Source organism: Cyprinus carpio, chromosome B1 (genome assembly GCF_018340385.1).
Source record: "Cyprinus carpio isolate SPL01 chromosome B1, ASM1834038v1, whole genome shotgun sequence".
NCBI lineage: Eukaryota > Metazoa > Chordata > Actinopteri > Cypriniformes > Cyprinidae > Cyprinus > Cyprinus carpio.
Window position 1 is genome coordinate 29390753 of NC_056597.1, and position 12600 is coordinate 29403352.

At 36.4% G+C, this 12600-nt stretch overlaps 1 protein-coding gene across 1 annotated transcript in view; it reads right to left on the reverse strand.

The window, feature by feature from the left end:
- Positions 1 to 9365: 9365 nt before the first annotated feature.
- Positions 9366 to 12600, reverse strand: part of LOC109081302 (uncharacterized threonine-rich GPI-anchored glycoprotein PJ4664.02-like) — a 45924-nt gene continuing 42689 nt past the window's right edge. Inside the window, 10 exon segments of the mRNA XM_042716013.1 lie at positions 9366 to 9963; positions 10162 to 10393; positions 10553 to 10608; positions 10697 to 10812; positions 11035 to 11213; positions 11304 to 11337; positions 11521 to 11624; positions 11790 to 11854; positions 12036 to 12157; positions 12352 to 12530. Of these exon segments, the coding sequence (XP_042571947.1) occupies positions 9868 to 9963; positions 10162 to 10393; positions 10553 to 10608; positions 10697 to 10812; positions 11035 to 11213; positions 11304 to 11337; positions 11521 to 11624; positions 11790 to 11854; positions 12036 to 12157; positions 12352 to 12530 (1183 nt within the window). The 3' untranslated portion in view covers positions 9366 to 9867.

The following is a 12600-nucleotide window of genomic DNA, read 5'->3' on the forward strand; positions in this document are numbered from 1 at the left end:
GTTTTTGGATATTCAAACGAATGCTTGGTTTGTGCCTCTTTAGGCTATTATTAATATATATAACTTTTATTAGCCTAACAAAATGAATAAGGATTATGTTTTACGTTGTAACACAAATAAATAATTTATAGGTTAGATCTAGGTCCTAGCCTGGCCCTTGTCCGACAGCTTTTCAGGGCTGCGTTTCCCGAAAGCTATACTTAACGCAATGTCGTTCTTAAGTTGAACTTTAACATGTACCTTAATACGTGTTTCCCGAAACATTCTTAGTTTAGTAGGCTATACCTTCAGTAAATCATACTTTCGTAAGGTTGGTCTGGACCACTCTTAGCTATACCTTATCACTTTTGACAGTTCACAGCTCTTTACATCTCATTCTATACGAATATAATAGTTGTGCAAAATCAAAGACGGCACTGTCCGCGGTGCCATATATTGTACTAAACTTTAGAGAGAGAAAAAAAAAATTATATAGCTATATAAATACAGGGCTGGGGTGTAACGAAATACATGCAACGGCGTTACGTATTTAAAATACAAAATATGAATAACCTAACTGTATTTCGTTATATTTAAATAGGCTGTGTGGTAATCAAATTACAGTTACATTCGATTAGATTAGATTACATTAGTGATACTTTGAATTTTAATGTAATTTCTTAATTTAATATTTAAGTAGCCTAAACAGTTTGGGGATTTTATCCAATAAGGCAACTGATTCTCCGTTGAAAAAAAAAAAAAAAACCTGCGTGCAGCAGCCTGTTCATTTTGAGCAAGGCACCGAATTCCCAACTGCTCCCCGGGCGCCGCAGCATAAATGGCTGCCCACTGCTCCTGGTGTATGTGTGTTCACTGCTGTGTGTGTGCACTTTGGATGGGTTAAATGCAGAGCATGAATTCTGAGTATGGGTCACCATACTTGGCTGTATGTCACGTCACGTCATCTACTGTAGGCTACATTGCAACATAGCTGAGAAAAAAATGCAAAATGAAACTAATTGCAACCCAGTGTGCTTCAATCTGATGTATTTCCCAGTCAAACAGGATATTCAATGAGAAAAAGTGTAGGGACTTGATTTTATCTACAAACCCAATTCCAAAAATTTCATGGCATCAACACATCTCAAAAAAGTTGGGACAAGGCCATGTTTACCACTGTGTGGCATCCCCTCTTCTTTTTATAACAGTCTGCAAATGTCTGGGGACTGAGGAGACAAGTTGCTCAAGTTTAGGAATAGGAATGTTGTGCCATTCTGTTCTAATACAGGTTTCTAGTTGCTCAACTGTCTTATGTCTTCTTTGTGGCATCTTCCTCTTTATGATATGCCAAATGTTTTCTATGGGTGAAAGATCTGGACTGCAGGCTGGCCATTTCAGTACCCGGATCCTTCTTCTACGCAGCCATGATGTTGTAATTGATGCCAGTATGTGGTCTGGCATTGTCATGTTGGAAAATGCAAGGTCTTCCCTGAATGAGACGACGTCTGGATGGGAGCATATGTTGTTCTAGAACTTGGATATACCTTTCAGCATTGATGGTGCCTTTCCAGATGTGTAAGCTGCCCATGCCACACGCACTCATACAACCCCATACCATCAGAGATGCAGGCTTCTGAACTGAGCGCTGATAACATCTTGGGTTGTCCTTGTCCTCTTTAGTTCGGATGACATGGCACCCCAGTTTTCCAAAAAGAACTTCAAATTTTGATTCGTCTGACCACAGAACAGTTTTCCACTTTGCCACAGTCCATTTTAAATGAGCCTTGGCCCAGAGAAAGTGCCTGTGCTTCTGGATCATGTTTAGTCATGGCTTCTTTTTTGACCTATAGAGTTTTAGCCGGTAACGGCGAATAGCACGGTGGATTGTGTTCACTGACAATGTTTTCTGGAAGTATTCCTGAGCCCATGTTGTGATTTCCATTACATTAGCATATTGACCTAATAAGTTGCAAATTGGTCCTTCAGCTGTTCCTTATATGTACATTTAACTTTTCCTGCCACTTATTGCTACTTGTCCCAACTTTTTTTGGAATGTGTAGCTCTCATGAAATCCAAAGTGACCCAATATTTGGCATGACATTTCAAAATGTCTCACTTTCAACATTTGATATGTTATCTATTTTCTATTGTGAATAAAATATTAGTTTATGAGATATGTAAATTATTCCATTCCTTTTTACTCACAATTTGTACAGTGTCCCAACTTTTTTGGAATCGGGTTTGTATTAGGAATTGCTTGGATCATCAAAAGTGGCCGTTTCAGAAAGGAACCAGGTGGTTTGCAGGAAATAGTTAATGTTAACCACCAAAAAAGAAACCGTTTCCATTATTACACTTGATAAAAGACTTTGTGCACCAATGCATCTTCCATTACAATGTAATCAGCCACAAGAGCACAGTAGTATTAAAATCAATGTAAATTAATGTTTAAATTGATGATAGGTACCAAAGTGAATATTCTCTACCTTGTGGAGTGTAGAATTGTCCAGTAGACACACACATTCTCTGTTAGTGTTTCACAAAAATGTACTTGTGTGCAAACATCCGTCCACATCAATCACAACCAAAAGGCTTCTCACATGTGTGGATCCTCATGTGTGTTTTGAGGTTTGAAGACTGGTTGAACATTTTCCCACAAAGGTTACAGCCACAAGGCTTTTCACCTGTGTGAACAGTCACATGTTTCTGAGGTTACTTTGATCTGCGAAATGCTTGCCACAGTGCACGCATCTGAATGGTTTTTCACCTCTGTGGATGCTTTGGTGTCTTTTGAGACTAGACGCCTGACTTAAAATGCTTACCGCAGTGTACAGTGGTGAAGCCTCTCCCTGTTACGAAGTTTTTGATGCAAGAGGAGAGTGCTGGGTTGAGAGAATGCTTTTCCACAATCTTTACACATAAAGTTGTCCTTCCTTTGCATCTCAGGCGAGTCTGACTGTTTGAAAGAAAAGCACGGTGTGAAAGAGGACCGTTCGGATTGAGAAATGATGTACCTTCAAATGGCCTTCCATATCAGGCATAGATAAGCCATTAGAATCCATTGGAGTTGCATAGGAACACGTGAGATCTGCATTCTCTCTGTACATCAAAAACTGATTCACAGAAGATCCTCCGTTGCATTCAGATTCAGCATAGGAGGCATGATTTGCGATTCTGTAAAATCTCCTGGAAACCAAAGAAGGATAGGAAGGGACAGGCTGCAGGTTAGTCCCTGCATCTCCATCACAATGTCTGTCCATTCTGGTTTCACCTGTTTAGAAACACAACATGCTTAAATGGAAACTATAATAAAAAAGAGCAAATACTGTATTTAGTAAGCAGAGCCGGACAGTAACGGAGTACATTTACTTAAGTACAGTACTTAAGTACAATTTTGAGGGATCTGTACTTTACTCGAGTATCATTTTTGGGGAGTACTCATGACTTTACTCAAGTACATTTGAGAGGCAAATATTGTACTCTTTACTCCACTACATTTCTATCCATAACCGTAAGTACCCGTTAAGGCCCCGTCCACACGGAGACGGAGCTTACCCCAATCCGATCTTTTTTTTCCTTGTCTCAAGAAATATCCGCGTCCACGCGAAACCCTAAAACCAGCATGTGGCGCTGTAATTCTGCCACAGAGATACACTAAAAACGGAGAAGACTTGGACTATGCTCATAAACCTTGCGCGTGGTACACAAACGAACATGAACAATACATTTATTAATCTGTGTTAATGTTAGTTAATAAAAAGACACTCATTCAGTGTTTGTTCATGTTTTTGTTGCTATTACGTGACGTAGCGGTGTCTGATTAGGGCGAGACGTGGGCTGATGACTTCATCATTTCAGAAAATATACGGATTCGCCGTCCAGACGAAAACGCAAAGGCGGCGTTTTCAAATTTATCCACTCTGGGACCCAGTTTCAAAAAACATCGGTTTCACTCTTCCAAAACGCCGGATTCCGTGTGGACGAAACGCCTATCTGATTAAAAATTTGTGTGACGGTGTGAAGGGAAAATATGTGAAATTTGTTGTTTTTGTTTTTTACGTGTTTGGATTGTGCAGGTGCCACTGATTGGGACACAGCCTATCAGCAATCAACATTCAGCTATCCGCCAAAGACTTCATGACTTTTGATTGAATTGAAGTACAGTACACACACACACACACACACACACACACACACACACACACACACACACACACACACACACACACACACACACACACACACACAGACACAGAGTTGTCACACATAGATTGTGTGTGTGAGAATGGTGTTATTCAGCTGAAAGTATTTTTTCCTGCCTTTGCCTGTATGTCTGTGAGAGGAAGGGGCTTAAAGGGTTAGTTCACCCAAAAATGAAAATTATGTCATTAATAACTCACCCTCATGTCGATCCAAACCCGTAAGACCTCCGTTCATCTTCAGAACACAGTTTAAGATATTTCAGATTTAGTCCGAGAGCTTTCTGTCCCTCCATTGAAAATGTATGTACGGTATACTGTCCATGTCCAGAAAGGTAATAAAAACATCATTAAAGTAGTCCATGTGACATCAGAGGGTCCGTTAGAATTTGTTGAAGCATTGAAAATACATTTTGGTCCAAAAATAGCAAAAATTATGACTTTATTCAGCATTGTCTTCTCTTATTAATGACATCATTTTCATTTTTGGGTGAACTAACCCTTTAATACTGTCACTCAAATGAGCTGAATTTTATTTTTCCTTCTTTGTACGCTGACCTAAACACAGCTGATTAGCTGATTTTCTTTAATCATTATTATTTTCTCTTCTATGCTGCGTGTATAACACGGTCAGGTTCAGAGGTGTGTCAGAACATTGCTATATTGCCTTCTGTGCTGATTTAGGTTTATTGATTTGATTGATGAAAAAACAGAGAAACTCACATGTACACACAATTCTTAGCTGAATTTTCTTTTCTGATATTACACATTAATGTAAGCTGAGCGTTTGCTTTGATGTTCTTGAGTATGCGGTGTGTTTAACACAGTCAGGTTCAAATGTGGGTGCAAAAATTCCATTAAAACTCTAGCAGAGGTTTGTGAGAGCGTTGCCATTGTGCGCAAGTGAGAAATGTTAAATAAAGTAATGGTAAAAAGATGAAAATGACTTGATTTTACTTTCAATTCCTTTTACATTCTCCAAGGCATTAACATTACAATTTTTCATAACTCCATGTAGGACGTTTCTGTACATAAATATAAGCACTGTGGCAGTAGTAATGCAATATTTAGAAAATGTACTCTTGTACTCTTGATACTCAAGTACTTTTAAAAGCAAGTACTTTAGTACTTTTACTTAAGTAGACATCTGACTGTAGTACTTTTACTTGTACTTGAGTAAAATTTAGCAGGGGGTATCTGTACTTTTACTCAAGTAATAAAGCTGTGTACTCTGTCCGCCTTTGTTAGTAAGTATGTCAATTACAACAAGAATTTTCTAGTTACTACTTGGTAAATGTGCATCTTCACCTATATCATTCATTTCTGGATTTTCGTCGTCAAGGAGATCAGGTTGCATTCCACTGGACTGCCAGAGGAACAGATCACTGATGGTTAATTTTATTATTTTTAATGCTACGGGCAATTGTTGGAAATACTTTTAAATTACAATTAAGACCCATTAGTTAATATTAGTTAATGCAACAAGTAAAACTGTTACATGTTTGTTAATAAAAATACAACTGTTCAAGTTAGCTCAGATCCATTAGACGCAATAACAGAATACCCTGACAAAAAAAAGCTTTGAAACAAATTTCACTCAGAAAATGCTAGTAAATTTCACAAATAATTTAAAAACATCATATTGTTATCACACAATGTACTGTAACACACTGAAAATAACATGACATTTTAAAGCAGAAACTGACATTCTCTTATACAAAATACTCCAATAATCTTTATTTGCAACTTATTTTACTTTTTTATTTTAATAATGCATTAGAAAATTACATAAATAAATGCTTTAGAAGTATTTCTTCATTGTCAGTTCATGTTAAATCTGAATATACTAGACCACAACTAAAATGATTACTAGGAATAGGTAATAATATTAATCCTATGTTAACAAAAAGAGAAGCTGTGTGTGTGTGTGGGGGGGGGGGGTTAGTATGAGTCTGTCATGAGCCTGATTTGTGAACAAATGCATCTCTCACACTAACCTCTTGATGGCAGTGCTTGACCGTGTCCTGGTCTTTGAAGTTATCCCCGTGGACTGATACAAAAACTCTTGTCTTCTTACCAGCAAAGCAAGTTTAGAAATAACAAATGGTAAAAAAGGATGAATTTAAACTTTAATAACTCAATATTCACTTAAAAGTTTGTCATGTTTAAATATTTTCTCTGGAAAATAAATATAAAATAAAATATACAATAAATAGATAAATAACACTACTATTAATTGTAATAACTAATCATTTTAACATATATTTGACAATTTATTTATCTATTCCACCATATGTTACCAGATAATTGGAAATCAAATAATTAGTAATATTGCATATATTACCAATTATTTAATTTCTGATTACTTATCTGGATTAATTTGTACACACACTTACGGTTTTCAGTAGTCTCTGTTTCTCTTTCTGACTGTTCACACCTCATGCTGTCAGGTCTCTCCTCTTTAATAATGAGAACATCTGGCTCGTTGTCCTCTACAGACTGATCAAAAGCACAATGCTGCCATGATTCCTGATAAATTATTAGTGGCCAACTGAGCTCACTGACGGAGAAATACAGTTCCTTACCTCTTGATGGCAGTGCTGGACTGTGTTCTGGTCTATTAAGTTTTCTCTGTGGACTGTTACAAAGACTCTTGCATTCCTGTACTGGCTGTCATCTTTACCTGCAACATGGATGGACCAACACACACACACACACACACACACACACACACACACACACACACACACACACACACATATATATATATATATATATGCTAAAAAATGCTACATAATATCACAAATACTTAATATGTAACAAAATGCTTCACTTTGCGTAATTCTCATATTTTTTTTATTTTTTCATTTTACATTTGGTTACACTTTATTTTAAGGTGTCCTTGTTACAGTGTAATTATACATTTAAATACCGAATAATATTGATTAAATACATGTACAGGTGCATCTTAATAAATAAGAATGTGGAAAAAAGTTCATTTCAGTAATTCAACTCAAATTGTGAAACTCGTCTATTAAATAAATTCAATGCACACCGACGTAGTTTGAGTCTTTGGTTCTTTTAATTGTGATGATTTTGGCTCACATTTAACAAAAACCCACCAATTCAATACTTGGTAGGGGCTCCTTTTGCTTTAATTACTGCCTCAATTCGGAGTGGCATGGAGGTGATCAGTTTGTGGCTCTGCTGAGGTGGTATGGAAGCCCAGGTTTCTTTGACGGTGGCCTTCAGCTCATCTGCATTTTTTGGTCTCTTGTTTCTCATTTTCCTCTTGACAATACCCCATAGATTCTCTCTGGGGTTCAGGTCTGGTGAGTTTGCTGGCCAGTCAAGCACACAAACACCATGGTCATTTAACCAACTTTTGGTGCTTTGGCAGTTTGGGCAGGTGCCAAATCCTGCTGGAAAATGAAATCAGCATCTTCAAAAAGTTGGTCAGCAGAAGTGCTCCAAAATTTCTTGGTAAATGGGTGCAGTGACTTTGGTTTTCAAAACACATACTGGACCAACACCAGCAGATGACATTGCACCCCAAATCATCACAGACTGTGGAAACTTAACACTGGACTTCAAGCAACTTGGGCTGAGCTTCTCCACCCTTCCTCCAGACTCTAGGACTTTGGTTTCCAAATTAAATACAAAACTTGCTCTCATCTGAAAAGAGGACTTTGGACCACTGGGCAACAGTCCAGTTCTTCTTCTCCTTAGCCCAGGTAAGACGCCTCTGACGTTGTCTGTGGATCAGGAGTGGCTTAACAAGAGGAATATGACAAATGTAGCCACATTCCTTGTCACGTCTGTGTGTGGTGGCTCTTGATGCCTTGACCCCAGCCTCAGTTCATTCCTTGTGAAGTTCACTCAAATTCTTGAATCGATTTTGCTTATCAATCCTCATAAGGCTGCAGTTCTCTCGGTTGGTTGTGCAACTTTTTCTTCCACACTTTTTCCTTCCACTCAACTTTCTGTTAACATGCATGGATACAGCAATCTGTGAACAGCCAGCTTCTTTGGCAATGAATTTTTGTGGCTTACTCTCCTTGTGAATCAGTCCTTACAATAAACCCTTCAAAATGAGTATGCATACGGCTCTCTTCAAACGCGAAGCTGGCCAATGAGTCGACAAAATCCGCTTGAACTCTCATGCTACCAAGCAATTTTCACATGCCCATAAACATTAGTTACATTTACTTTAGCACAGTATCACAACTGAGAGAACATAGCGGTCCACTTGGAATATTTCAGATGTTAAATACTGGTACGGACTCAGAAGTTACTGAGGAATGGACTAACTAAATAAATAAATGAAGACACTACAGGCAAAACATTATTTATGCACTGGCCAATGTGAGGTAAGTCTTTATTTCATTGCAGTTTATCTGCTTGTATAGATGTCAATTATAATACTTACTTTTTTCTCTCTAAATGATTTATGTTTTAAAAGGGTTTATTTCTTTCTAATTATTTATTTCTGAAAAGGTAAAAATGTTTTTTTTTTTTTTTTTTTTCTGGCTGTTGGCAGCATTTTCTGGTTTATGAATCCATCATTATTAATAATAAATTCATCAATAATTATGATTAATTAATAAATAATTATAAATAATTAATTGAAGTATGAAAAAAAATGGAACTGGCTTTATCAATGACCAGTTTTATGTTCTGGAAAATGGAAATGTATGCTATTTTTCATATTTATTTACATTTAATAATTAATAAAACTTATATGCATTTATGGTTGCTGGACTTTTTTTCCCTAACTTTCCTGTATCATTACCGCTATGTTTTTATTATTGCAAAGCAACCTTTTTTTTTTTTTTTTTTTTTTTTTTTTTTACTTTATTTTAATCTAACCAAAGAAGCCTACTGACTGCAATGTTGTTGCACATCTGACATTAAACCTTGACTTGATCTGAGCTATGAAGTTAAGCATAACCTCAACAAATCAACAGTGGCTCAGAAGATATTCATTAGTTGTGGAACTTTCATTAGTTAAATACATATTGAATAAATTGTAAATGTATGCATTTATTTCCACCTAATTGAAAAAAAAAAGTTTTTCTGGAATTCTGGGTAACATTGTTTACCATATAAACAGCTTTGATGTTCAAGACTAAGGCCAATAATGAGTAACCTTTATATTTACATTACAAAGAGAAACACAAACTTCTGTATTGTTCTGTATTCTTTATTAATCTAGTATTTTTTATTTTTTTTGCAGTTTAACTTGTTCATGCCAACAACTAAACTTGCTTTACATTTCCTTTACATCATGAGCTTGCTTTACCTTTGCTTAACATTATAAAGTGCACAGTGTGAATAAATAATAGCTGTAATTCCAAAGTTCTACCTTTGTCCCTTTAAATGAAACTGTGTGTCAAGCAGACTAATGCTTTGCAAAAGCTTATTAATTGTAAACATAAACAGAATATTACAATAAATACAAATAAATAACAGCAATACAGTTTTATTATACGCTATAGGAAGAATTAAAATATCACATTTATGAACATTTTATAGAGAACCTGTTTGTCTAGCAATAATTTATAAAATAAGCATTAACATAGTACTTTTATACTTAAGAGGCAGCATTGAATTGCACACTGAATATCCAAAATCCATGATTTTTATGTTTTCATTGGTGTTCAGTCCTTTTTTGTCATCCCTGAATTCTCTAGAAGAGGCTGTTTCGAGTTGTGTACTGTACATTGTATGACCGTCTTCTGTGCCATCGTCTCCTGATTGCTGCACAGCAACCACACAGCAAACACTGAACACATAAACAGACAAAGTGAGAGTTAGCCTCACAGAAGGGAATTTTATACAGCTGTACATACACAATTATATACCACATTTAAAAGGAAGCTCTACGTCTCTTTTTACCGCAAGAATAACACATGCCTGTTGTTGTCATTAATCGCTTCACTACCAACGCACATATTTGACATTCAGTCATCATAATACTTACACAAAGGAGAATCCAGCAAGGTACGAGCCCGATGATAATAGCACAGGGGACAATGATAGCCACAACCCATGCTGCGTTTGTACTGTTGTTTGAGATTGTAGTGCTCATGGTGGTTGGAACTGGTGTGGTAAAAACTGTGAAAAGGGTATTGACCAAGAAACCGGCACCCGTGTTGCTGGCATATTGTGAGAAAACATACGTAACATTGGCCTCTATCACAGTGGAATTTTCCCTGTGGAGAGATCAAAAACGTACAATGAGAAACAAAAGTAAATATCTAAAAATGATCGTCACAATTCATTCACCTATGTATCATAAAAGCAGTTTTCTTTAGTTCATTTAGACATTTCTTCAACATTTACAAAGTAAAAAGCAGTGGATCAGAACGCACTTGAAATGGGCTGGAATGAGCAGATTAACTGAGGGGTCCTTTAGGATCTGGATCACCTGTAGAGTGCATCAATTAAAAAATAATAGGTTAATGCTTAAAATATGGCAATTTCAGGACAAGAATATCCAAGCATCTCCAACTCACCAAGTCATTTATCTTATTTTGGATTTCTTGATAGGTTTCATTCCTTTTTAACTCTGTCAGTAATACTTTGCTGATTTCAAATGTAAAGATGAGCGCGTAGGCAGTGTCATTAATTCCTTTAAAATATAAAACAAACATTATTTGTTGTGTGACTATATATTGGTCATGGGGCTTCATTATCCATTTTCATTATGCATATTTATTGACTGCTTTTTAATTATTATTTTCCTTCAAAGGAAGTCATAAATAAGGACTACATGATTACAACAGATACACCATTTGCATACAAGTGTTATATTCAAAACAAAATTGGAGCATGAAAATAGAGCAAAACTCACCTAAATAGTTGACATTTGTCAAGATCACAGGATCACTCACGCTTACTGTTCTGGCAGTTAGTTTAGTTGTGAGATTTGCGGCCAGCATAGATTTAACCACCTCTAGAACACTATTCTCACTTGGTCTTGGGCCCAGTGTGATAAACTCGAGACGAATCGTAATAATTGCCTTCCTACTCCTGCATAAAAAAAAATTATTGGAATATAAACACAGAAAATTTAAACAACTAGCTTTAAAAATAACTAAATAAATCACTCATTGGTCTTACAAGATTGGTGGTGAAGTTGTTGTCAGAGTGGTCTCTGTAAAAGAAATGAATAATTAATGAAGGAGAATCTGACTTTCAATTACAGCATTTGGTGTTTTTGAAGCAAGACATATAAAACTTTAAAAATGGAAGTTTAACATTTGATTGTCGGTTTGGACATATAAACTGTGGGGGTAACAGATGGTTGACAGTGCAGCAGGTGTAGACATGGTAATACCTTCGGCGAGTTGGAGAAGTTCCTGAACAAATATGCTGGGTTGCGTGATGTCACTTGGTGAGATAACATACTCTACTTTGGCCTGAATCACAGCGGAATTACCCCTGTGGGGAGATTAAAATGTACAATGAAAAACTAAAGTCAATAACTAAAAATTCTTCTTAGTCACAAGCCATGTACTCATGTATAAAAACTTCCCAACTAACACCAATGAAGAGTCAACAGGACATATTTGCTCAAATCAAAGTAAAAAGTGAGTCAGAACTTACGTGAAATCAGCTGCTTGGAACTTAATGACAGGAGCTGAGGAGTTATCGAGGAGGATCTTGGCCAGCTGAAAAAATTAGATGAATTTGTTTTTAAATATGTTGAGGTTAATGTGATAAATGAGAGAGAGAGAGAGCGAGAGAGAGAGAGAGAGAGAGAGAGAGAGAGAGAGAGAGAGAGAGAGAGAGAGAGAGAGAAGAAAAAAAGTGTTTGTAAAAGACTACTTTACTGAAATGTCTCCAACTCACCAATGTGTTTACGGAGTCTTGTATTAACAGGTGGGTACCATTCCTGAGTTCAAGTTTCTCAGACATGGTTATATTGCTGATTTCAAATCCAAAGTTGAGAGCATAGGCTGTCTCGTTTATTTCTTAAAAAATATATAATAAAATTAATTAGTTGTTTGGTTATATGTGGGTGGTGAAATTTCACTAATGCATTCCTTAATATTATTTATTTGTTATTTTAACTTATAGGCTATAAAAGCTACAGAACTACAACATTAGAATTTAAATAACATATTCGGAAACAAAAAAGAAGCCAAACCAGGAAAGAAAAACTTACTTGTGTATGTGACATTGACAAAGCTCACAGGATCACTCAGGTCTTGTGTTGTGGTGTCTTGTTTAGCTGTGAGACGTGTTTTCAGCAGAGTGTTAGCCACTGCAAGAACATTATCTGGATTTGGCAGGGGGCCCCGTGTGACAAACACGAGGCGAATGAATATAAGTGCTCTGCCAAGCCTACAAAGACAGTAAATAATATACATTAAGGTAGGAAATGAAAAATAAAAAAAAAGTAAATATCAGACTG